The sequence below is a fragment of the Muscardinus avellanarius genome (assembly GCF_963383645.1).
Source record: "Muscardinus avellanarius genome assembly, chromosome: 4".
In the NCBI taxonomy this organism is placed as follows: domain Eukaryota; kingdom Metazoa; phylum Chordata; class Mammalia; order Rodentia; family Gliridae; genus Muscardinus; species Muscardinus avellanarius.
In genome coordinates, this window is record NC_137789.1 from 44892416 (window position 1) to 44920294 (window position 27879).

General features: G+C 41.4%; 1 protein-coding gene across 1 annotated transcript in view; it reads right to left on the reverse strand.

The window, feature by feature from the left end:
• The window catches only part of DPY19L4 (dpy-19 like 4), a gene marked incomplete at both ends in the record, with an annotated part of 77495 nt that overhangs the window by 10057 nt on the left and 39559 nt on the right, over positions 1-27879 (reverse strand). Inside the window, 8 exons of the mRNA XM_080694749.1 lie at positions 4227-4309; positions 5932-5988; positions 11979-12099; positions 13738-13857; positions 17145-17306; positions 22102-22175; positions 24041-24139; positions 25584-25715. Of these exons, the coding sequence (XP_080550875.1) occupies positions 4227-4309; positions 5932-5988; positions 11979-12099; positions 13738-13857; positions 17145-17306; positions 22102-22175; positions 24041-24139; positions 25584-25715 (848 nt within the window). The remainder of the gene's footprint in view (positions 1-4226; positions 4310-5931; positions 5989-11978; positions 12100-13737; positions 13858-17144; positions 17307-22101; positions 22176-24040; positions 24140-25583; positions 25716-27879) is intronic.

Sequence of the window (27879 nt, forward strand, 5' to 3'; positions counted from 1 at the left end):
GTGAATTCAGATCTAGTACTACATATTCAGAGGGGTTTTTTTTTTCCCCATCAAGAGCTAAAGACAAGAGGAAGAGATTTTTTAAATCATCTTTTTCTATCACTTGGTGGATATTTTATTATTAAATCCTTTCATTGACAGCGTGGCTTTTTGAGACTCCATACTTATATGTATCTATACATGTTGGGGTGGGGGGGTCTCAATTCCAATTTTCTGGTTCCAGAGGCCCAAGACCATATCCATTATTTGTCTCAGCCTCCCATCCTATGCCACCATCCAGCATGACACTAAAATTTAAATCCCTTGGTTACCAAGATCAGCAATCTATTGCCCACTGACCTATAAGTCACAGCAAAAAAAAAAAAAAACAAAAAAACCCCAAAAAACCCAAAAAGCATCCTCTTCACTACCTAAATAAAAGAATACCTTTTTATTCCACTTTTCCAGGTATTTGATGCTGAGAATCTCTCTCTCATAAAATTATTATTATTATTTTTTTTGCCGGGCGTGGTGGCGCATGCTTGTACTGGGGATGGAGCCCAGGGGCATTCTACCTCCGAACTACACCCACAGCCCTATTTTTTTATTCTTTGTTTTAAAACAGGGCTCACTGAGTTGCAAAGGACCTCACTGAGTAGTTGAGGCTGTGCTCAAACCGTGATCCTCCTGTCTCAGCCTCCCAAATGCTGGGATTACAAGCGTGTGCCAGCACGCCTGGCTACTCTCTTAATTATGGATGCTGTATTTTCAAACTCATAGAGATGAGTTTCATTAGAAAATTAGAATTACAATTTAGCCAGGCGTGTTGGCACACGCTTGCAATCCCAGCATTCAGGAGGCTGAGACAGGAGGTTCACAGACATCCTCAGCCACTTAGTGAGGCTCTCAGCAACTTATTTTTTTTTCCTTTTTTTTAAAAATTTTATTTTATTGGTGCACTATATTCATACATCATAGTGGGATACAAACTTTTGTAGACATACATGCACACATTGCCCAGTCAGCCCCCACCCGATCCCCACCCCATTCTCTCCCCATCCCTCCTTCCCATGCTTGGCTTAGTGGTTGACATCTAGTATTATAGCAATTTATCCAAAATTAAAAATGATAATCTCACATAACAGTTTCATTTGTCTGATACCAAGCGTTTGATGATTTAAAGATAACATTTCAATATTTCTTTTTGCTTTCTTTCTTACCAGAGCATATTTTTTTCTGTTTTTTTAGGTGAAACTATCATATATTTATATATTTATTTTTCAGAAAAAAAATCTATCCTAATATGGAATATGAATTCTAGATACCCAAAACGATCTTGAAAAAGAACAAAGCTAGCAGATATATATTTTCTGATTTCAAACCATATAAAGCTACAATAATTGAAACAGTGTAGTACTGTTCTAAAGGCAGATATATAGACCATTGGAGTTAAATACAAGCCTAGAGCTAACTTCTTCCCTATATTGTCAAGTTATTTTTGACAAGGTTTCCACGAAGATTTGGTGGTGGAAATAATAATCTTTTAACTAAATATTGTTGAAAAATAATAATTACATGGAAAAGAATAAAATTGGACCCTTACCTAATCCCACATACAAGTATTAACTCAAACTAGATAAAAGACCTAAATATAAATCTTAAGACTATAAACATTTAGGAGAAAATCTGGGTCATAAAACCTCACAACATTGAAATTGGCAGTGATTTCTTGGATATGATTTCAATGGCACAGGCAACAGAAGAATATACAAACTCCCTAAAAAATAAAAGAAAATATTGTATATCCAAAGACAATGTAAACAGAGTTAAAAGTTACTAATAGAATTGGATAAAATATTTCCAAATGCTATATCTGAAGGTATATTAATATTCCAACTAGAAATCCTAAAAATTAACAACAATAAAGGCAAACAATACAATTTAGAGATAGGTAAAAGACTAACATAAATAATGAATCTCCACAGATAACCAATCTTAGTTGTCTGTTGGATGGAAACTCTTGTTTCTCTGGTTCTGGTGTGTGTTACCTATTTCTTCTTTGTAGTTAATCTCTTTGAGTATTTTCTCTAGCGCTGGTTTTGAAGACATAAATTCCTTCAGTTTCTGTTTGTCATGGAAGCTTCGTATTTCTCCATTTAATTTGATAGAAAGTTTTGCTGGATAGGAAATTTTTGGCTGGAAGTTGTTTTCTTTCAGAGTTTGGAATATGTTACTCCAAGCCCTTCTGGCTCTCATGACTTGGTTTGGGAAGTCTGGAGTGATTCTAATTGGTTTGCCTCTGAATGTCAGTTGGCCCTTTGTTTTTGTTGCCTTTAAGATTCTCTGCTTGGCTTCCACATTGGTCATTTTGACAATTATATGGCGTGGGGATCCTCTTCTCGGATCCTGTCTAAAGGGAGTTCTATAAGTTTCCTGGATCTGTGTATCAACCTCTTGCTCTATATTTGGAAAATTTTCTGCTATTACTTCCTTGAAGAGATTGTTGATCCCTTTGGTATCACTTTCTTTTCCCTCCTCTATTCCAATTATTCTTAGGTTAGCTCTCTTAAGATGGGCCCATATTTCTTCAATGTCAGATTCCTGCTGTTGGATATCTTTTTCTAGATTAGAAACTATGCATTCATTTTTGGATTGCTCATCTTCTAAGAGCGAGATTCTGTTCTCCATGTGTTCTAATCGGTTGTTTGTGCTTTGAATTGAGGCCTTTACTTCATTAATTGCATCCTTTATCTCTTTTTGGCTCTCTCTGAGTTCTTTTCGAAGCACCTCTATTATTTCTACAGTTATTTTCCTGATTTGATCTTCTAGAAATCTCTGATTTTCTATTTTATCAGGTTCTGATGTTGTGGGGTTGTGCACATTCATTACTCCAGTGTTATTCCTCTTTCCCATGATTTCGGAGGTTTGTGCCTTCTCTGGGTTCTTCCCTTGGGTCACTATGGCTTCACTTAAGGTGCTCTGGATCTCGAGTCTGTATTATCTCAGACCCCACTACTCCTTTACTGGGTTGTATCACAGAGTCTCCGACCCAGGGAGTCGATAGAGGCTGCTTTAAACTATGGGGGGTGCCAGGTTGCACGTTCTCCTATGGTGTGATATCTCTGCCACCACCACTCCCTCACTGGGTCAAGTCCCAGGAGGCACAATACTGGGATTTCTCCTCTGTGGCCCGCAATTTGACTCACTGTTCTTGAGTACGTAGATGTAGCTGTACTGGACTCGGTGAATTCACTGCTGCTGCCGCCGCCGGTGGCAATATGGCGCCTCTGCCACGCCCTCGGCCATGAGGCTGGCGTATTTTTTCTTCTCTGGTTTTGATTTCCACTCTGATTCCCTGCAGCGTGTGCTGAGCTCAGCCACTGGGAGCTTTAAATGCTGTCTGCGCCGAAAGATCCCGCCTGGCTGTTCCGCATCGGCTCACCTCGGCTTGCTGTAGCCGTCCGTTGAGTTCGCCGCTGCCGCCGGCAGTATGGCGCTGCTGCCGCGTCCTCGGGCGCGTGTGTCTCCTCTGTGGCCCTGAGCTCTGTTCTCAGTCCGCTTTCTCTCTGGAGCCTGGTGGTTTTTTTGTTTTTCTGGTGATGGTGTTTTCTGGCTATGAAAGGCGCATCTTTTTGTGGTAATGGAGATTGGTTGTTAGCGGGACTCTTAAGCCCCGCTTTTCTCGGTCGCCATCTTCCCAGAAGTCCCGGCTCTCAGCAACTTAGTGAGACTGTTTCAAAATAAAGAATAAAAGCCGGGCGTGGTGGCGCATGCTTGTAATCCCTGTGCTTGGGAGGCTGAGACAGGAGGAATCACATAGGTTCGAAGCCAGCTCCAGCTACTTAGTGAGGCTCTCAGCAACTTAGTGAGACCGTGTTTCCAAATAAAATATAAAATAGGTCTGGGAGTATAGCCCAGAGTTCCACCCCCAGTACCACCAAAAAAATAAATATATATATATATATATATATATAAAGAAAGAAAGAATCAAAAAATAGGGCAGGAGGTGTAGCTTGGAGGTTGAATGCCCTAGGTTCCAGACCCACCAAAAAAAAAAAAAAAAAAAAAAAAAAGAAAAAGAAAAAGAAAAAGAAAAGAAAATCAAATCTAAATATCTCTAAAATCACAGGATCAAATTTTTTAGTTTTATGAGAATTTAAAAAGCATTATCTTATTTCTCTAAATCTATTAGATAGTATCCAATGATTAGTAAATAGAAGAAAAGTCTTGGGAAGTTCAATCCTTACTTTATCCAGGTCATAAGTTCCACTGTATCTGGGTCATAGAATTCCTGTAGTTCCATTAATTCTGTCTTTAATCTTGGAAAAAACTAAAATGCAAAACAAATCCCCCAAAGGTATGTAAGTAACTAGACAGTTCAAAATTATTTTCAAGTATTTCAAAAGAATAACTTTAGGCAAATAATACTTTAATACTTTTTTAAAGGACAAAAAATATATTATGGATTTCTTTGCTTTCTTTCAGTGACCTGCTCATTCTTTTTGATCTGAACAATATATTTTGTGGTTAATTAACTGGAGTAAAAAAATAAGTTATAATTACTAAGCAATTAATCATCAATTTTTCTTTCACGCATACACATACTAAATAAGTAAACAAATTTCAGGTAAAATAACTGGCAGGTTTATTGGCATTTATCTTCATATTACATTATAAGCCAAAGGACTTATATAATTTTACAGATATTAAAATTTTAGTTACCAAAATACTTTAAATATTAAGACCTATTTATTCAGTCATTTTTTTCCAATTTTATTTTATTTTTGGGTGGTACTGGGGGTGGAACCTACCTCTGGGGTGGCTTCCTACTTCCGGACTATACTCCCAGACCTATTTTATATTTTATTTGGAAACAGGGTCTCACTAAGTTTCTGAGAGCCTCACTAAGTAGCTGAGGCTGGCTTTGAACCTGTGAGATCATCCTGTCTTAGCCTCCCAAGAGCTGGGATTACAAGCATGCACCACCACGCCTGGCTTTTTTTTTCCAATTTTAAATTGAACTAAGAATGGCATTAGACTATAGAAAACTGTATTAGATGACATTCTAAAACTGTTTTGTGCCAGCTGGGCATGGTGGCACATGCTTGTAATCCCAATACTTGAGAGGCTGAGATAGAAGGATCACACAAGTTCAAAACCAGCCTCACCTACTTAAGTGAGGTTCTTGGCAACTTAGTGAGACCCTGTTTCCAAATAAAACATAAAAATATAGGTCTGGGAGTGTAGCCCAGAGGTAGAAAGCCCCTGGGTTCCATCCCTAGTAACACACACACACACTAAATAAATATATAAATAAATGAATAAATAATAAAAATGTTTTGGTGCCTGATGCATGCTTGTAATCCCAGTATTTGGGAGGCTGAGATAGAAGAATCGTGGGTTCCCAGAAGGCTTCAGCTACTTAGTGAGGTTCTCAGCAACTTAGTAAGACCCTGTCTGAAAATAAAGAAGACAAAATAGGGCTGGGGGTATACTTTGGAGATAGAATGCCCCTGGGTTTAATCCCCAGTACCACACACACAAAAAAAAGTTTGGTTTTCTATCATTTTTTAAAAAAATGAAGCATTACTAGCTGGGCGTGGAGGTGCACGTTTGTAATCCAAGTACTTGGGAGGCTGAGACAGGAGGATCGCGCAGGTTCGAAGCCAGCCTCAGCTACTTAGTGAGACTCTCAACAACTTAGTGAGACCCTGTTTCCAAATAAAATAGAAAATAGGTCTGGGACTGTAGCCCAAGGGTAGAAAGTCTCTGGGTTCCACCCCTAGCACCATAAAAAAAAAAAAAAAAGAAGAAAAAAAGAAGCATTACTAAGAATAGCATGCTTTGTTAGAAGTATCTTAATATAGGCTTCCTATCAACATTTATTTATTTATTTATCATTACCTTGCACATAAAGTACATTTCAGTAATATAAAAATCAGATTTTCTTACCTCTTTCCACAAACTGAGACCTATTATTGTGGGCACAGCCATGCTCAGAATAAGAGCCTAAAATATTAAAGCAAAAAATTATAGGTCAATTATTTTAGAGTATACATTAGAGGTACTAGCACTGATTCTATACCTAATCAAATACCATTACAGTTATTACAGTTATAAACATTTCATAAGGGAAAGTGAAGTTATCTTGGAATCTAGTTTACAAAGTTAGATGAATCAATTTCAAACATACCAAGCTGGAGATAAAGTGAAATACATGTATTCACTATGTAAATTTAGGCAGAACAAAAAATGCTTATGTTATTTAAAACCGCAAGTCAGTATTTCCAGAGTTTGCCAGAGATTTATGTTATGAAGAGCTTACAAAGAAATGTGAACAAAGAAAGCTAACACCAGTACTTGAGAGGCTGAGACAGAATAATCGCAGGTTCAAATCCAACCTCAGCAATTTATTATTTATTTTTTTCTTGCGGGTCTGGGGATGGAACCGAGGGGCATATGACCTCCGAGCTATACCCACTGCCCTATTTTTTATTCTTTATGTTGAAACAGGATCTGAGTTGCAGAGAGCCTTACTAAGTAGCTGAGGCTGTCCGTGAACCGGGATCCTCTAGTCTCAGCCTCCCGAATGCTGGGATTAAAGTGTGTGCCACCATGCCTGGCTAATTATAGGTAAATTATTTCAGAGTATACTTTAAAATAAAGTATACCTTGCTCAGCAATTTAGCAAGGCCCTCTGCAATTTAAAGAGACTCACTTTCAAAATAAAAAAGTATAATAAGACTAGGGGAGCAGCTCAGAGGTAGAATGGCCATGGGTTCAATCCCTAGTACATACACACACAAAGAGCTGGGTGTGTTGGCATACACCTGTAATCCTAATACTTTGGAAGCCAAGAAAAGAGGATCTCAGGTTTGAGGACAGCTAATAAAAAATTTAAGTCTGAGCTGGGCATGATGGCACATGCCTGTGATCTTAGTACTTGGGAAGCTGAGACAAAAGGATAGCAACTTTGAGGCCAGTCTCAGCAAATGAATGAGACCCAGTTTCAAAATATAAAGGGCTGGAGATGTAGCTTAGAGGTAGAATGCCCCTGGGTTTGAGCCCCAATACCAAACAACAACAAAAAAAAAAAAAAAAAAAAAGAAAGAAAAAAGAAAGAAAGAAAGAAAAAAACTGACTCACTTCTCAGGATATATAAAAATCTCACTGCTTTCCTACTACCTGAACGACCCAGGCCCACAGTAGGACCCTGAAGGCTGCCATAACCTGTCTTCCACGTTTCCAGTCTCATTTCTTTTTTGATTTTGTTTTTGGTGGTGCTGGGGGTGGAACCCAGGGGCTTTTCTACCTCTAGGCTGTACTCCCAGACCTTTTTTATATTTTATTTGGAAACAGGGTCTCACTAAGTTACTGGAAGCCTCACTGAGTAGCTGAGGCTGGCTTCAAACCCGAGCGATCCTCCTCTCTCAGTCTACCATGCGCAGGGATTACAAGTGTGTGCCACCACGCCAGCCCCCCCCCCCTTTTTTTGGTGGCATTGGGGATGGAACCCAGGGGCCTTCTACCTCCAGGCTACACTTCCAGACCTATTTTCTATTTTATTTGGAAACAGGGGCTCTTAAACTAGCTGAGGCTAGCTTCGAATCCGCACGATCCTCCTGTCTCAGCCTCCCAAGCGCGGGGATTACAGGCGTGTGCTACCACACCCGGCTTCCAGTCTCATTTCTTTTTTTTTTTTTTTTTTTTTTGGTGGTACTGGGGGTGGAACCCAGAGGCTTTCTACCTCCAGGCTATACTCCCAGACTTTTTTTATATTTTATTTGGAAACAGGGTCTCACTAAGTTGCTGAGAGCCTCACTAGGTAGCTGAGGCTGGCTTCGAACCCATGCGATCCTCCTGTCTCAGCCTTCCAAGCACAGGATTACAAGCATGCGCCACTACACCCGGCCAGTCTCATTTCTTGACTATCCCTTCCTTGCACTTTATGTGTCAAAAAAACCAATGTACCATGCTATTTTGCCCATTTTTATTCCTTTTTATTGCATCTATTATCTGCCCACCTACTTCCTTTTATTCCTTCTAACATTTCTTTTTCCTTCATTTGTCTCATAATTCACCACCTTTCAAATTTTAGGTTGGAAAGTCTCTCATGATCCCTAAATAGCATACTACAAAAACCAATTTTTTAGAGTGCTGGAGATCAAATCAAGAATGCTATGCTAATTATGTTTTTATCTTTATTCCAAGCACACAGCAGGTACAGTGTAAATGTTCCCACAAGGAAAACATGCAGTAGTTCTAAATCATGCCAAGAAAGGTAAGTGAGAGCCAGGCATACTGGTGCACCTGCAAAACCAGCTCTTTGGAAAGCTGGGGCAGGACAGCTCAAACTCAAAGAGTTTCAAGCCAGCCTAAGCATCACAGTAAGACTCTCTTAAATAAAATAGCTGGGCATGGTAGTTCACGCTTGTAATCCCAATACTTGGGAGGCTGACACAGGAGGATTGTAGATTTTTGGCTAGCCTCAGCAAAGTGAGACCCTATTTCAAAATAATAAAATAGGAGCCAGGCGTGGTGGCACACGCTTATAATCCTAGCACTTGGGAGCTGAGACAGGAGAATCACACAGGTTTGAAGCCAGCCTCAGCTACTGAGTGAGGCTCTCAGAAACTTAGTGAGACCCTGTTTCTAAATAAAGTATAAAATATGTCTGGGAGTATAGCCCAGAGGTAGAAAAGGCCTGCTTTCCACCCCCAGTACCACACACACACAAAAAAAGAACTGAGGGTATAGTTCAGAGGCAGAATTCCCCTGGGTTCAATCCCCAGTCCTACTAAATGAATGAATGAATAAATAAATATGTACATAAATAAATAAATAAATAAATAAATAAATAAATAAATAAATACCATCACAACATTACCCTAAAAAAAATTTTTTTTTTGGTACTATGGAGATGGAATCCAAGGGCATTCTAACTCCAAGCTACACTCCCAGTCCTATTTTCTATTCTTTATTTTGAAACAGGGTCTCACTAAATTGCCAAGGGCCTTACTAAGTAGCTGAGACTGTCTGTGAACTGGGATCCTCCTGTCTCAGCCTCCCAAATGCTGGTAGTACAAGCATGTGCTACCAAACCAGGTTCCTAAAATTATTCTTTTTTAGCAGCAGATGATGGCACATATCTCTAGACCAGCTACCTGGAAGCCTCAGGCAGAAGGAGTGCCCTAGCAAGTTCAAGGCCTGCCTGGGCAACTCAGAAAGACCTTGTCTCAAATTTAAAACAAAAAACAAAAAAACAGGGCCAAGAATGTAGCTCAGTGGCAGAGTACTTGCCTAGCAATGTGCAGAATCCTGAGTTCACACTTCATAATACCATAAAATAAGAAAAAAAAACTTAAATGTAGGTTCTTTCTGTCTCAAGAGCAGTTAACCAATCAACCAACCAACCAACCAACCTACTTGCCTTCCTTCCTTCTTTCCTCTCTCCCTCCCTTCCTTCCTTCTTTCCTTTCTGGGATTGAACACAAGGACATTCTACCATGAGCCACATCCCAACTCTAATTTTGTATGTATGTATGTATGTATGTATGTATGTATGTATGTATGTATTTTTGTGGTACTGGGGATGGAACCCAGGGGCATTCTACCTCTGAGCTATACCTCCAGCCCTAGTTTTAGTCATTTTTATTTTTTGAAACAGGGTCTCACTGAGTTGTGAAGGGCCTTGCTAAGTAGCTGAGGCTGTCCACGAACCGTGATCCTTCAGTATCCGCCTCCGGAAAGAGTGTGCCACCACTCCCAGCTTATTTTTTATTTTGAAACAAGGTCTGGCTAGATTACTGAGACTGACCTTGATCCTGTGATCCTCCCATCCTCAACATCCAAAGTAGCATATTACAGGCATGTATCATTACACCCAGTTCAGGAAGAACAGTTAGGAATTAAAGAGGAACTTAATTTCTTATGGCGTCTCATATTATTATTATTATTATCATTTTTTTTGGTAGTACTGAGGGTGGAACCCAGAGGCTTTTCTACCTCCGCGCTATACTCCCAGACCTATTTTATATTTTATTTGGAAACAGGGTCTCACTAACTTGCTGAGAGCCTCACTAAGTAGCTGAGTGGCTTCAAACTCACTAAGTGGCTTTGAGCCTGTGCAATCCTCCCGTCTCTGCCTCCCAAGCACAGGGGAGATTACAAGCGTGCGCCACCACGCCCGGAGAGTCTCATATTATTGGCTCACTTGAATTTTTATTTTCAAGTGATTTATTTTCAAGTGGATTGAACCCAGGGGCATTATACCTCTGAGCTATATACCTCCCGGTTATTTTATTTTTATTTTAAAACAGGGTCTTGCTAAGTTGATGAGTCTCACTACTTGCTGAGGCTGTTCTCGAACCTTCAATCCTCCTGTCTAACCCTCCCAAGTCCTGGAATTATAGGCATGTATTATCACACCCAGTACAAATTTTTACAGTTATAGTTTAAGTTGTATAGACTGAAATACATTTAATTTATAGTCAGAAATTATAAAAATCTTTTTCATAGGATCTATTTTTCTACTTGTAATGATGAGATTTATTTAGGCTATATCTTTTCTTTTTTTTTTTTTTTTTTTCAGTACTGGATGGAACCCAGGGGCATTCTACCTCCAAGCTACATCCCAGCCCTATTTTTTTATTTTGAAACAGGGTCTCACTGAGTTGCAAAGGGCCTCAGTAAGTAGCTGAAGCTAACTGTGAACCTGGGTCCTCCTGTCTCAGCTTCCCGAATGATTGTATTACAAGTGCGTGCCACCCAGCCTGGCTCTTTTGATTTTTTTTTGTGTGTGGTACTGGGGATGGAACTCAGGGGCAGGAGCATTCTACCTCAGATTGACACCCCAGCCCTATATTTTTTATTCTATATATACATATGTGTGTGTGTGTGTGTGTGTGTGTGTGTGTGTGTATTTTTTGGGTGGTACTGGGATTCCTGGAAACCCTTCTACCTCCGGGCTACACTCCCAGACCTATTTTATATTTTTATTTGGAAACAGGGTCTCTTAAGCCAGCGAGGCTGGCTTCAAACCAGTGCAATCCTCCTGGGATTACAAGTGCGCCACCATGCCAGGTGTATCCATCCATCCTCCCTCCCTCCCTCTCTCCCTTCCTTCCTTCCTGTGGTACTAGTGGTGGAACCCAGAGGCTTTCTACTTCCAGGCTATACTCCCAGACCCATTTTATATTTTATTTGGAAACAGGGTCTCACTAAGTTGCTGAGAGCCTCACTAAGTAGCTGACGCTGGCTTCGAACCTGTGCAATCCTCCTGTCTCAGCCTCCCAAGCGCAGGGATTACAAGCGTGAGCTACTACCCCCGGCTCTATTCTTTATTTTTATTTATTTATTTATTTATTTATTTTTTACGGGTCTGGGGGTGGAACCCAAGGGGATTCGACCTCCAAGCTACACCACCTGCCCTATTTTTTATTCTTTATTTTGAAACAGGGTCTCACTGGGTTGCAGAGGGCCTCACTAAGTAGCTGAGGCTGTCTGTGAACCACGATCCCCCGTCTCAGCCTCCCAAATGCTGGGATTACAAGCGTGCGCCACCACGCCCGGCTTTATTCTTTATATGTGCGCCACCACGCCCGGCTTTATTCTTTATATTTTTAAAACAGGATCTCACTGAGTTGCAAAGGGCCTCATCAAGTAGCTGAGGCTGTCCTTGAACCAGATCCTCCTATCTCAGCCTCCCAAATGCTGGAATTACAAGCATGTGCCACCTCGCCCAGCTTATTTTTTAATTTTAATTCCTCTTTTGAAGCAGGGTTTCACTGAGTTGCAGAGGGCCTAAGTAGTTGAGGCTGGCCACAAACTTGCGATCCTCCCGTCTCAGCCCCCAAGTACTGAGATTACAAGAGTGCACCACCACAACTAGCATTATTCAGGCTATTTTACTTGTATTCAGTGTGATGTCTGTTTGCAGCATTTGATTTTATATAGCTTGAAGAAGAACAAATATTTGAAACAAAATAACAATGGCTCACCAAAAATACTGGGTGTACAGTTCTTAAGCGAAGCCACTTGAAAAGTGTCATCCAAAGTTCTGGAGAACATACACCAAATGCCGCTAACATGCACACATAAGGAGTCCAAATATACTTCAAGCTAGGAAAAAAAAAAAGAGCAGCCTATAAGCCATCTGTGACCGCCATTATCTGATCTCTTTCCTCAGTTCTTTCCCCACAAATACCAAAATGTTTAAGGGAGTCAATGAGAAGCTTAGCCTTTAATTTCCAGCAACAGATTTTTAGCGCTGAGCTACATCCCTAGCCCTATTTTATTCTGAAACAGGGTCCAAGTTGCAGGGGGCCTTGCTAAGATGCTGAGGCTAGTAACGAACCCGTGATCCTCCTGGTTCAGCTTCCAAGTACAAGTATGCACTACCATGGCCCATTACCCAGTTCTTTTTTTTTTTTTTGGCAGGTCTGGGGATGGAACCCAGGGGCATTCTACCTCCCAGCTACACCCCCTGCCCCATTTTTTATTCTTTATTTTGAAACAGGGTCTAACTAATTTGAGGACGGCCTCAATCACGATCCTCCTGTCTCAGCCTCCCAAATGCTGTGATTACAAGTATGCGCCACCACTCCCGGCTCTATGTCACCCAGTTCTTAAATCAACAATATCACATGTGAGAATAAAATAAAACCATTCATACTGATGAATGAGTTGCAAAATTATACTCCTGGATAGAATATAACTTGCTTTTTAGAAAGTAGTTTGGCAGAGCCTATGAAGATTTAAAATATCGAACAAAAGGCAACACCACTGCCAATAATCTACACATTAGCATAAGTACATAAAAAAATACGCTGAAGGGTTTTAAGTGTAGCATATGCTCTTTTTTTGTGTGTGTGGTACTGGGGATGAAACCCAAGGGCATTCTACCTCTGAGCTACACCCCCAGACTTACTTTATATTATTTTTTTTGAAACAGGGTCTCACTGAGTTGCAAGGGTCATCACTAAATAGTAGATGAGTAGTAGACGAGGCTGTCCGTGAACTGCGGTCCTCCTGTCTCAGCCTCCTAAATACTGGGGTTACAAATGCGCACCATCACGCCTGGCTTGCATATGTTGTTCTTTTCTCAGAAAGATAATTAGAGAAAAGCTAAGTGTTCTTTAAAAGATTTTTTTGTAGACGTGTGTGTGTGTGTGTGAGAGAGAGAGAGAGAGAGAGAGAGAGAGAGAGAGAGAGAGACAGACAGACAGACAGACAGACTGACTGGAAATTGAACCTAGGGGCCTTGTACCTCTGAGATATACCCCCAGCCCTATTTTATTTTGAAATAGGGTCTCACTAAGTTGCAGATGGCCTCAATAAGATGCTGAGGCTGGCCATGAACCTGTGACATATTGTCTTAGTACTAGGATTACAGGCAAAAGCTACCACACCTGACTTATATAGGGTTTTATAAGTGTATTCTGGAATATATTCATTCGCTATCTTTAGATATAATCTAAATTCGTTAATTTAGATATAATCTTTGCCAGGTGTGGTGGCACACGCTTGTAATCCCAGTACTTGAGAGGCTGAGACAGGAGATTGCAGGTTAACAGCCAGCCCCAGCTACTTAGTGAGGCCCTCTGCAACTTATTAAGACCCTGTTTTTAAATAAAATAAAAATAGAGCTGGGGTGTAGCTTGGAGATAGAATACCCCTGGGCTCAATCCCCAGTACCACACACAAAAAATAATAATCTTTGTTAAGAAAAAAAAAAAACATCAAATAGAGTATACTTACCCTTCTATAACCATTGAAAGAGAACCTAATAAAATAGTGTGAATTACATGATAAATTATTTCTGGCCTTTTTCCAATTTGTCCATCTTCCAAGGTAACAGATTCCTTCAGGGATTTACCACTACAAAAAGGAAATGTATTTTTTAATAACTTTAAGATATTTACTTGAAAAATCAAACATACATTGTTTGTCATCTTTGAAGACCGTATCTAAAATTTTAAATCTTTTTATAAGGAAAAGTATAAGTGACCCTTAAAATTTCAAAGTATAGCTGGGCTTGGTGGCATATGCTTGTAATTCCAGCGCTTGGGAGGCTGAGACAGGAGGATCTCACAGGTTTGAAGCCAGCCTCAGCTACTTAGTGAGGCTCTCAGCAACTTAGTGAGACCCTGTTTCCAAATAAAGTATAAAATAGGTCTGGGAGTATAGCCCGGAGATAGAAAAGACCCTGGGTCCCACCCCCAATACCACAAACAAACAAAAAGAAAAACAAAAAATAATTTGAAAGTACATCCTTCTAGTGAAATAACTGGAATATATCTCCAAGTCTTTACTAATGTCTTTTACAGCCTACAAATGACTCTGAAGACTAAATAAGAACTTTAAGAACAATAAAAAGGCTTCTTGGTTCTTTTGTCTTCTTCTTCCTGTGGTCTTCAGGACTAAACCCAGAGATATTCTACATTTGAGCTAAACACCAAACCCTACCTTTTTTTTTTTTTTTTTTTTTTTTGGTGGCACCAGAGATTGAACTCAGGGGCATTCTATCTCTGAGCTACAGCCCCAACCCTATTCTTTATTTTTGAAACAAGGGCTCACTAAGTTGCAGAGGGCCTAAGTAGCTGAGGCTGACCACAAACGTGCAATCCTCCTCTTTCAGCCTCCCAGGAACTGGGATTACAAGTGTGTGCTACCATTCCTGGATCACTGAATTGTAATTTTTTTTTTTTTTTTTGGTACTGAGGGTGGAACCCAGAGGCTTTCTACCTCTGGGGTACACTCCCAGACCTATTTTTATATTTTATTTGGAAACAGGGTCTCACTAAGCCTCACTGAGTAGCTGAGGCTGGCTTCAAACCTCTGTGACCCTCCTGTCTTAGCCTCCCAAGTGCTGGGATTACAAGTGTGCACCACTACGCCCCCCTCCAAATAGTATTTTAACTTTGATTTTTTCTTTTGTGGGGGGAACAAGGAATTGAAGTCAGGGCATTCTACTTCCTACCTACACCAAGAGCCCCTTTTATTTATTTTGAAACAGGGTCTTGCTAAATTGCTGAAGCTGGCAACCTTTGAAACTCCAATCTTGGTCTCCCAAGTACTGAGATTACAGATATGAGCAATCGTGCCTGATACAACCTCATTCTTAAAAAGCAAAAATAGAGCCAGGTGCAGTGGAGCATGCTCATTATCCCAGTATCTGGGAAATTGAGATAGGAGGATCACAGGTTCACAGCCAGCCTCAGTTACTTAGTGAGGCCCTCTGCAACTTAGTGAGAACCTGTTTCAAAATAAAGAATAAATAACAGGGAAAGGGCATAGTTCAGAGGTAGAATGCCCCTGGGTTCAATTCTCAGCACTACAAATTGGGCTGGGGTATAAAATGTGTGTCTAACATGCACAAGGCTCTGAGTTTAATCCCAAGCATCAGGGATTAAAAAAAAGAATATAAAAAAAAAAATTGCCAGCATGGTGGTGCACACCTGTAATCCCAATACTTGGGAGACTGAGACAGAAGGATCACAGGTTCGGGGACAGCCTCAGCAAGTAGTGAGACTTTCATCAACCTAGTGAGACCCTGCTTCAAAATAAAAATAGATCTAGGCTGGGCGTGGTGGTGCACAATTATAATCCCCACGGTTGGGAGGCGGAGACAGGAGGATCGCGCAGGTTTTGGCTTAAGAGACCCTGTTTGCAAATAAAATATAAAACAGGTCCGGGAGTGTAGCCTGGAGGTAGAAAGGTTCCATCCCCAGTACCACCAAAAAATAAAAAAATAAATAAATAAAAATAGATCTAGGGGTGTCAGGTTGGAGGTAGAATGCCCCTGGCTTCAATCCTCAGTAAAAACAAAAAGATAAAATAGGAGTAAGTTGCACACACCTGTAATCCTAGTACTTGAGAGACTGAGATAGAAAGATTGCAGGTTTGAGGACAGCCTCAGCAAGTGTTGAGACTCTCATCAACTTAGTGGGACCCTTTTTCCAGATAAGAAATAAAATAGGGCTTGGGGGTAGAGCTCAAAGGTAGAATGCCCCTGGCTACAATCCACAGTGCCACACACATACACAAATAAGTAAATAAAATATGTAAGGACTGGAGGTATAGCTCTGAGATAGAATACCCCTTGGTTCAATTCCTAGTACCACATAAAATTTTTTTATTTTATTTATTTATTTATTTATTTATTATTATTTTTTTATTTTTTTATTTTTTGGTGGTACTGGGGATGGAACCCAGAGGCTTTCTGCCTCCGGGCTATACTCCCAGACCTATTTTATATTTTATTTGAAAACAGGGTCTCACTAAGTTTCTGAGAGCCTCACTAAGTAGCTGAGGCTGGCTTCGAACCTGTGCGATCCTCCTGTCTCAGCCTCCCAAGTGCGGGAATTACAGGCGTGCGCTACCACGCCCGGCCCTAAAATTTTTTTTTTTTTTTAAAAAAGTGTTTTATAAGCCGGGCGTGGTGGTGCACGCTTGTAATCCCAGCATTTGGGAGGCTGAGACCTGAGGATCACGGTTCGCAGACAGCCTCAGCTACTTAGTGAGGCCCTTTGCAACTCAGTGAGACCCTGTTTCAAAATAAAGAATAAAAAATAGGGCTGAGGGTATAGCTCAGGTCAAATGCCCCTGGGTTCCATCCCCAGACCCACAAAAATAAATAAATAAATAAATAAATAAGTGTTTTAAAAAGCTGTGTGTGGTGGCACATGTTTGTAATTCCAGCACTTGGGAGGCTGAGACAGGAGGATCATGCAGGTTCAAAGCCAGCTTTCAGCTACTTAGCGAAACTCTCAACAACTTAGTAAGACCCTATTTCCAAATAAAATATAAAATAGTCTGAGAATGTAGTCTGGAGGTAGAAGGTCCCTGGGTTCCATTTCCAGTACAACTACCAAAAAAAAAAGTTTTTAGCCGGGCGTGGTGGCGCACGCTTGTAATCCCCGCGCTTGGGAGGCAGAGACAGGAGGATCGCGCAGGTTCAAAGCCAGCTGCGCGTGCTGGCTTAGGAGACCCTGTTTCAAAAATAAAAATGTAAAAATAGGTCTGGGAATGTAGCCCGGAGGTAGAAGGGCTTCCAGGAACCCCAGTACCACCACAAAAAAAAAAAAAAAAGAAAAAAGTTTTTATAAGTGTTTTATAGATTTTCACAATAGTTAGTAATGTGGTTGATTTTCATAGGTACTTACAATTTAATCCTTCTAAAAATGACTTGCATCATAGAAAGAAGACAAATAATTAGTACTAAAATATAGAATGGTAATAAAGAAGATTGTGTCAATCGCAGAAAAAAATCTTGAGATGGCGCCTGGAGGGACTCTTGACAAAGGAGCCAATTCATTGTAAAATTCCTATAGAAGAGAAATGACATTAAAACCATAGCTCTTTTAAACTACTGGTCATAAAATTACTTTTAAAACATTTCAGTAAAAACTAAGACATATTTATTCAGTCCATTTACTTGTACCAGCAAGGTCCTATTCCCAACACACCTTTTGGTGGTGCTACAGATTGAACCCAGGGGTGCCCTACCTCTGGACTACACTTCCAGCCTCTTTTTATTTATTATTTTCAAACAGGGTCTTACTAAGTTGCTGAGACTGGCCTCAAACCTGTGACGTTCCTATCTCAGCCTTCCAAGTACTACAACAATAGGTGTATACCTCTACAACTGGATTCTTTTTACTATTTCAAATATGACTATTCCAAGCCGGGCATGGTGGCACACGCTTATAATCCCAGCATCTGGGAGGTTGAGACCGGAGGATCACAGTTTGCGGCCAGCCTCAGCTACTTAGTGAGTTAGTGAGACTCTCCATAACTTAGAGAGACCCTGTTTCAAAATAAAGAATAAAAAAATAGGGTAGGGGGTGTAGCTAGGAGGTCGAATGCCCCTGGGTTCCATCCCCAGGCCCGCAAAAAAAAAAAAAAAAAAGAAGAAGAAAAAAAAAGGCTATTCCAAAAGTACAATTACAAATTACATACATGGAAAACATATCATTATTGAACAGCCTTACTCTATACTGATAAATATGACATAACTAGTAACCCATATTTGTTGTTGTTTTTGGTGGTACTGGCGATGGAATCCAGGGGCATTGCTTAATGGATAATTCTGGCAGGAGCTCAATACGCTAGAATACTGATAGAAATGTGGACAATAAAGACTGCTCACAAGGTTTCAGATGGGAGCAAGGGAATCTGGTATACAGCCCATTTGTGTTACATTCTGGCAAAGAACTTGTCTGTAAGTTTGTTCTCACACAAGGTTGAGCAAATTTAAAGGCAATGCACTAAGGTGAGCATGTGGCACATGCCTGTAATTCCAGTACCTAGGCAGCGGAGAAATAAGGATGACAGGTTTGACGCCAGCTTCAGCAGCTTTGTGAGATCCTGTTTCCAAGTAAAAAATAAAATAGTACTGGGGGTATAGTTTGAAGGTAGAATGCCCCTGGGTTCAACCCCCAATACTACAAAAAAAAAGGATAAAATAAAAATAATTAAATAAAGGCAATGGACTAATAGCAGAGAAAATTTCAAAGCAGCAGTGCATTCAGGCAGTGGCAAGGTATTGCTGGCAACTTTTATCCAGTTTTACTGTGATAAAACGGAGCAGAAAGTGGAGGACAAAGGTGTGTGTGTGCGCGCGCGCGCGCGTACGCGCGCACCTCCTAGGTTGCAGAGAGCCTCACTAAGTACTTGCAGCTGGCTGAGAACTTGCGATCCTTCCATTTTGCCCTCCCAAGTACTGGGATTACAAGTCAGTGCTATCACACCCGGCTAGAGGATGAAGTTTTTTTTTTTTTTTTTTTTTTTTTTTGGTGGTACTGGGGTTCCTGGAAACCCTTCTACCTCTGGGCTACACTCCCAGACCTATTTTTTATATTTTTATTTGGAAACAGGGTCTCTTAAGCTAGCAAAGCTGGTTTCAAACTTGCATGATCCTCCTGTCTCTGCCTCCCAAGCATGGGGATTATAAGTGTGTACCACCACGCCCGGCCAGAATGAAGATTTTTTAAAATCTGTAGTTTGGCTAGAAGAGTGTGTATAAAATCAGGGCCAAGGAAGGTGTGGTTGCTGAAGAGAATATGGCAACTAAAGAGAAGTGCTGTGCTCAGAGACAATAGAAAGGCCCCCCCCACCGCAGGCCCAAGGGCGTAACCATGGAAATGTGTTAGCAAGAGGCTGCTTTGACAAAAAATCACAAGGGCATTCTGCTCACACAGGAGTGACCAAGTTGTTTCCCCAGAAGCCATTTCACCATGCTCAGTCACCCAGGCATGGAGAGGCAGCTGGGCCCTGGTCTAAGGGACCTGCTACTGCTTGCACTGGCAACAGATGTTGGCACTGGTTCTGCAGCAATGCAGGACGCTGAACTTAAAGAGCCATGGAAGCTTCTACTGAGACTTCAAAGGAAGGCCTAGGAAGCCAGGCAGTGTGTAGCAGGGCCAGAATCCCTGTGAACACATCCTGAGAGGACCATCAGTGAAGTGAAACTGATCGCAGGAATTAAGAGATGCCGGAAGCCAGGCGTGATGACGCACACTTGTGATCCCAGCATTCGGGCAGTCTCAGCTACCCAGTGAGGCCCTCCGCAACTTAGTGAGACCCCGTTTCAAAATAAAGAATAAAAATAGGGCAGGGGGTGTAGCTCGGAGGTCAAATGCCCCTGGGTTCCATCCCCAGACCCACACAAGCAAAAATAGAGATGACAGAAACCTGGAAGCTGCGAAGCGAAACTAAAAGAGCAGCAGTGGGCGCAACAGTAACGCGACAGGGGCAGGCAGCCAAAGTTCTTGAAGATCAGATCTCACCACTTGTGTCCCTGATGCCACACACAGGACTATAAGGCTTAAAGTCTATCCTGCTGGGTTACAGCCCTTAGTCTCAGCCTTTCTTCCTTTCCTTCCCTTCCCTTCTTTTTTGCAGAACTGGGGATAGAACCCAGGGGCATTCTACCTTCAAGCTACTCCCCCAGCCCTATTTTTTATTCTTTATTTTGAAACAGGGTCTCACTGAGTTGCAGAGGGAAGTAGCTGAGGCTGTCTGCGAACCAAGATCCTCCTGTCTCAGCCTCCCAAATGCTGGGATTACAAGTGTGGGCCACCATGCCCAGCTTCATCCCTTCTTTTTTATTTTTTTTTATTTTTTGTGGTACTGAGGATTGAACCCAAGGGCATTTTACCTCTGAGCTATACTACCAGCCCTATTTTATTCTTTCTTTTGAAACAGAGTCTCACTAAGTTGCAGAGGGCCTCACAAATTGCTTCTGCTGGCTGTGACCCTGCAATTATCCTGCCCCAACTCTTAGTACTGGGATTACAAGTGGGTGCCACTACATCTGGCTCTCATCCCTTTTTCCTCTGCTCCTAGTCTTCCCTTTTGTGTGTGTGTGGTACTAGGGTGGAACGCAGAGGCTTTCTACCTCTGGGCTATACTCCCAGACCTATTTTATATTTTAATTGGAAAGAGGGTCTCACTAAGTTGCTAAGAGCCTCACTAAGTAGCTGAGGCTGGCTTCGAACCTGTGCGATCCTCCTGTCTCAGCCTCCCAAGCGCAGGGATTACAAGTGTGTGCCACCGCGCCTGGCTTAGTCCTCCCTTTTGGAATGAGAATGTTTATTCTGTGCAATTGTAGATTGAAAATATACAACTTGCTTTTTATTTTTAGAGGAACTCACAGCTAAATTTGTATTGAGTCTCACAGGAGACTTTGGACTTGAACTTTTGAGCAGTTCTGGAAGAGTTTAAGGCTACAGGGACTCTAAGAGATGGACTGAATACATTTTGCATTGTGAGATAGGCATGAGCTTTTGGGGGCCAAGGGCACATGCTATGGTTTAGGTTTGAAATGCCCCTCAAAAAGTCCGTGTGTTAGGCAGGCGTGGTGGTGCATGCCTATAATCCCAATACTTGGAAGGCTGAGACAGGAGAATCGCAGGTTGGAGAACAGTCTCAGTAAGTAGTGAGGCTCTCAGCTTAGCAAGATCCTGATTCCAAATAAGAACTAAAATCGGGCTGGGGGTGTAGCTCAAAGGTAGAATGCCTCTGATTAGATCCTCAGTACCACAGGGGGAAAAAAAACAAAAACAAACAGTTCATGTGTTAAAGCATGTTCTCCACCAAAGCAAGGGTCAGACGTGGGGCATGGCTGAAGACGGTGGGGCATTGGGAGTATGGTCTTGAGGACTATCTATGTACCTGGTCCTCTTCTCTTGTTCTCTCTGCTTGTGACTACCATGACTGAGACCAATGCTTCTTTGCCACATGCCCTGCCAGTATGGTTCTGCCTTGGAGTTGGCTGACCATGGACTGAAGCCAAGTCCCAATACACCTTTCCTCTTCTAGGATGTGATTCTCAGGTATTTTGGTCAGTGACAGAAAAGATAACCAAAACGTCCATCCATCCATCCATTTATTCATTGTTTTTATGACTGAGGTTCAACTCAGGGCTTTATATATGCTAGGCAAGGACTCCACTACTGAACTATATCACTAGCTCTCCCTTTATATCTTAATGACGCCTTATTCTTTTATATATTATACTATCCCATATAAACTTTTTTTTTATGCAGTACTGGAGATGGAACCCAGGGGGAGCATTCTACCTCCAAGTACACCCCAGCCCTATTTCCTTCCTTCCTTCTTTCCTTCCTTCCTTCCTTCCTTCCTTTCCTTCCTTCCCTCCCTCCCTCCCTCTCTTTCTTTCATGGTACTGGGGGTGGAATCCAGGGGCTTTTCTACCTCCAGGCTATACTCCCAGACCTATTTTATACTTTATTTTTAAACAGGGTTTCACTAAGTAGCTGAGGCTGGCTTCGAACCTGTGCGATCTTCCTGTCTCAGCCTCCCAAGTGCTGGGATTATAAGTGTGTGCCACCACGCCCGGCATTTATTCTTCATTTTGAAACAGGGTCTCACTGAATTGCAAAGGGCCTCACTAAGTAGCCGAGGCTGTCCACCAACCATGATCCTCCTGTCTCAGCCTCCCAAATGCTGGGATTACAAATGTGTGCCACCATGCCCAGCTTCCCATATTAACTATTTTTAAGCAATATTAAATTAGGTAAATATTCCCTCCATTGATAATGCTTGTTTTTTTCTAGCAGTATAAATATAGATTAATTTACATAGTCTAAAACTTACTTAGTCATATTTAGTCCAAATTTTACTTCAAGGAATTTCAGCATGTGCCCATTTTCTTTGTGTGGGATAAACATCTAGAAGAGAAAAATACTAGTTAATAAAACACTAGCTATTCTTTCAGTAGTATCTTTCTTTCAATTACTAGAGACAGAAAACACACACCAAGACTACAACGATATGAACAAAATGATAAATGGCTCAACTATGAAAGAAGATTGATTGACATAAAGCAATTGTATTACCTTAGATTTAAGCACAAAACTATATTACCTGGCTAAAGTAAGTAAATTATGCACTCTTTTTTTTTGTGTGTGTGTGTGTGGTACTGGGGATGGAACCCAGGGACACTGTACCTCCGAGCTACACCTCCAGGCAAGGACTCAGTGTCTCATGGAGTTGAGAAGGACCTCGCTAAGTAGCTGAGGCTGTCCATGAAATGCAATCTTCCAGTCTCTCCTTCCCACACGCTGGGATTACAAGTATGCGCCACCACGCCCGGCCAGCTACGCACTCTTTCAATACCTTTTATTTGTCTCAATTTATTTCATATATTGTCTACTGTTAACTGAATAATGATTTTTTTTTTTCCCCGGTACTGGGGATGGAACCCAGGGACATTCTACCTCTGAGCTGCACCCCCAGCCCTATTTTTTAGTCTTTAGTTTGAAACCGGGTCTCACAGACTTGCAAAGGGCCTCACTAAGTAGCTGAGGGTGTCTGAGAACCATGATCTTCAGGTCACAGCATCCTGAATGCTGGGATTACAAGCGTGTACCACCACGCCCGGCTCATGATCCCTCCCCCCATACTGGAGATTGAACCTAGGGGCATTCTATCTCCGAGCTATATTCCCTAGCCCCCCCCTTTTTTTTTTTGCAGTAATGGGTCTATTCTACCTCTGAGCTATACCCCCAGCCCTATTTTTTTTTTTTGGGGGGTGGGTCTGGTGATGAAACCCAGGGACATTAGACCTCACAGCTATACCCCTGCCCTAGTTTTTATTCTTTATTTTGAAACAGGGTCTCACTAAGTTACGGAGTGCCTCACTAAATAGCTGAGGCTGTCCGCGAACTATGATCATCCTGTCTCAGCCTCCCGAATGCTGGGATTACAAGCGTGCGCCACCACGCCCGGCTCCCCAGACCTACTTTTTATTCTTTATTTTGAAACAGCGTCTCACTGAGTTGCAAAGGGCCTCAATAAGTAGCTGAGGCTGTCCGCGAACTATGATCCTCCTGTCCTAGCCTCCCAAATGCTGGAATTACAAGTGTGCACCACCACACCGGCCCTCTTTTTTATTCTTTTTTTTTTTGCAGTACTGAGGATGGATCCCAGGGGCCTTCTACTCCGGGCTACACTCCCAGACCTATTTTATATTTTATTTGGAAACAGAGTCTCATTAAGTTGCTGAGAGCCTCACTGAATAGCTAAGGCTGGCTTCGAACCTGCACGATCCTCCTGTCTCAGCCTCCCAAGTGCTTGGATTATAAGCATGTGCCACCACGCCCAGAGTATAATGACTTCTTAAGTTAAATGGAAAATAAAGTGTATTTCTTATTTCTTCTTAAGGATATGGAAAGAACCAGAATCCTATTTCCTCATCTAGTATACTAGTTATGATCAATATTCGACTCAAAATTCTACTGTTTAACTGGGTTTGGTGGCAAGGACCTGTAATCTCAACTACCTGGGTGGCTGAGGTAGAAGCTTTCATTGAGCCCAGGAGTTTGAGTTCAACCTGGGAAGCAGCAAGATCCAATCTCAAAAAAAAAAGGAAAAAATACACACATAAGTACATGTACATACACACACACGCGCACGCACACACACTGCATGAAGTACTATACACACAAAATTTAGTCTAATACGCTTCATTATTCAATATGAAAATTGAATTTTCATTATTTATTATTTCTACATATAAAAATCAGTTACATACCTTCATTACAATATTGAATGCCACTGGCAGAGCACACACCAAATAAAAACTAATCACTTTCATTATTTTAGCAACAAAAGTTCCTTTCTTCACATTCATCTGTGAAAGAAAAATATCATATGAACACAAAAGTAAAGTATAAAAATATCGCCAGCAGTGGTGGCGCATGTGAAAAGTATAAAAATATCAACAATTAGAAAATGGCAGGTAGGTGTGGTGGTGCACACCTGTAATCCCAATACTTGGGAGGCTCAGACAAGAGAATCAAAGGTTCAAGGCCAGCCTCAGCAACTTAGCAAGGCCCTCTGCAACTTAGCAAGACTGTTTCCAAATAAAAAATAAAATAGGGCTGAGAGTGCAGCTAAGAAGAAGAAAGCCCTTGGGCTTAATCCCCATTACCCAAAAACAAAAATAACAGCAATGACAAAAAGCCAGGCCAAGTGTGGTGGCGCATACCTGTGATACCATTACCCATGAGGCTGAGGCAGGAAGATCATAGGTTCAAGAAAAGCCTCAGCAAGTAGTAAGACTGAGCAATCTAATTGTAAGACCCTGTTTGAAAAAAAATTAAAAGAGCTGGGGTGCAGTTTGGAGGTAGAATGCCCCTGCGTTGAACTCCTCAATACAACCAAAAAAAATTTTTTTTTGCCAGACATCTGTAGCCCTGCTACTTGAGAGGCTAAGGCAAGAGGATCACATACTTAAGGCCAACCTGGGAAATTTGGCAGGATTCCACCTCAGAATAAAACATTAGTTATGTTTGGTGGTGCACACATGTAATCCTAATACTTGGAAGGCTGAAAGCGGAGGATTGCAGGTTTTCGGCAAGCCTCAGCAACTTGTGAGACCTTCCCCAACTTAGTAAGACCCTGTTTCAAAATAAAGAATAAAAGCCGGGCATGGTGGCACAGCTTGTAATCCCAGCATTCGGGAGGCTGAGACCTGGAGGATCATGGTTCACCGACAGCCTCAGCTACTTAGTGAGGCCCTCTGCAACTCAGTGAGACCCGGTTTCAAAATAAAGAATAAAAAATAGGGCAGAGGCTATAGCTCAGAGGTAGAATGCCCCTGGGTTCCATCCTCAGACCCTCCCCCACACACACACACACAAAAAAAAAACCCCACAAAATAAAGAATAAAGGATTGGGCTGGAGGTGGAGCTCTGAGGCAGAATGCCCCAATGACACAAAAATAAATAAATAAAACAAACAGAGTCGGGCATGGTGGCGCATGCTTGTGATTCCAGTACTTGAGGGGCTGAGACAGGAGGATCACAGGTTTGAAGCAAACCTCAGCAGTTTAGTTAGTGAGGCCCTCTACAACTTAGTGAGACCCTGTTTCCAAATAAAATATTAAAAATATAGGTCTGGAGGTAGAAGGCCCCTGGGTTCTCTCCCCAGTACGACAAAAAAAAAAAAAAAAAAAAAGAAAGAAAGAAAAGAAAGCTACAGTTATAGCTAAGTGGTAAAGCACCCTGGGTTCAATTTCCAATACTAGAAAAATTAAGTAGCAAATAAAGAAAATAAAAAGAAAAATTAATTACCTGAAGGCACTTAGTAAGCATTAAGGCTGCCACTAAACTTAATAAAGGAGACACCAATAGTGCTGGATTCTCAAACTGCAGCAAATATCCCAGAAAGAGAGAAAATATGTAGATTTTATATACTTCATGAACCTGTTGGGACAAAAATAAAATGAATGAGACTAAAATAAATTTTACTGTGCATCTTTTCATCAAATTTTGTTTAGAATAGATCTGACTGTGATTATACAATAAATGCTGTACTATAATTTAGGAGTATATTATGAAATGTTCTCTTTATATATGTATCTTGAAACAGGGTCTCACTAGGATGATGAAAGTTTTACTATTTGCTGAAGCTGTCATTGAACCAGTGATCCTCCTGTCTCAGCCTCTCGATACTGGGATTACAAGTGTGCACCACCACGTCCAGCCTATATATATATATTTGAAGATTTAAAGAAGTTTATTAAAAAGACAGAAATACAGAAAATAGAAATACAGAAAATAGTTACAGCTCCATGCCAAAATGGCATGAGGTGGGGAGGGTGCCCCGGGCCCACTCACCACTCCCCCAATCTATATTTTTTAATATTATGTTTTATATAAATGTATCACTTTCTTCTTAGAACGCTCCAGAAACAAAGTAAGAAGCATTATAATTTTTTATTTTTGGTGGTACTGGAGTTCCTGGAAACCATTCTACCTCTGGGCTATACTCCCAGACCTATTTTATATTTTTTTAAATTTGGAAACAGGGTCTCTTAAGCCAGCGAGGCTGGCTCCAAACCAGTACGATCCTCCTGTCTCTGCCTCCCAAGCACGGGGATTACAAGCGTGCGTCACCACGCCCGGCAGTAAGGAGCATTATTAACAAATATGAATGCTAGCTGGGCGTGGTGGCGCATGCTTGTAATCCTAGTATTTGGGAGCCTGAGACAGGAGCATTGCGTATGTTTGAAGCCAGCCTCAGCTACTTACTGAAGCTCTCAGCAACCTAGTGAAAGACCCTGTTCCCAAATAAAATATAAAATAGGTCTGGGAGTATAGCCCAGAGGTAGAAGACCCCTGGGTTTCATCCCCAGTACCACAAAAACAAACAAACAAACAAACAAACAAAATGAATGTTGAGATCAGACTGGAAGAGTTTTTTTGGTACTGGGGATTTAACCCAAGGACATTCTACCTCTGAGCTATACTTCCCCCAGTCCTATTTTATTTTTTACTTTGAAAACAAGGTCTTGATAAGTTGTTGAGGGTCTCATTAAGTTGTTGTGGCGAGCCTTAAATCTGTGATCTTCTTGTTTTAGCCTCCCAAATACTGGAATTATAGGCCTATGCCACCACACTGGCTTTGGAAGAACTTCTTTAATGCCATGCTCTGACTTAATTTGGTTTGGTTTGTTCTACTTTTTATGTGTGTGGTACTGGAGATAAAACCAGGGGTATTTCTCCTCTGAACTACATCTTTAGCCCTATTTTATTTTTATTTTTTTCGTCTTGAAACAGGGTCTTTACGGGTTGCTAAGAGTCTTGCTACATTGCTGAAGCTGTCCTAAAACCTCTGGTCTCCCTGGTTCAGCCTCCCAAGTACCGGGATTACAGGTGTGCACCACCATGCCTAGCTTGGTTTGCCCTATTATTAAAACTCATCTATGTTGTCTCAAATTACACAAATAAAAAATCATGATCCGGGTGTAATGGTACATGCCTGTAATCTCAGTACTTGGGAGGTTGAAACAGGAGGATAATAGGTTTGATGACAGCCTCAGCAAGTAGTGAGACTCTCATTAACCTAGTGATACCCTGTTTTTCAAAATAAAAATAAAGCTGGACATGGTGGTGCACGCTTGTAATCCCAGCATTTGAGAAGCTGAGACAGAAGGATCGTGGTTCGAAAACAGCCTTAGCTCCTACTTAGTGAGGCTCTTTGCAACTCAGTGAGACCCTGATTCAAAATAAAGAATAAAGAATAAAGAATAAAAAACAGGGGTGGAATTCCAGGTGTGGCAGAACAAGCTTGTAATCCCAGCGCTTGGGAGACTGAGACAGGAGAATAGTGCAGTTTCGAAGCCAGCCTCAGCTACTTAGTGAGGCTCTCAGCAACTTAGTGAGACCCTACTTCCAAATAAAGTATAAAATAGGTCTGGGAGTGTAGCCCGGAGGTAGAAGGCCCCTGGGTTCCACCCTCAGTAACACACACACACACACACACACACACAGTAAAAAAATAATAAATAAATAAACAGGAGTGGTGGGGGTGTAGCTCAGAGGTAGAATGCCCCTGAGTTCCATCCCCAGTACTGCCAAAAAAAAA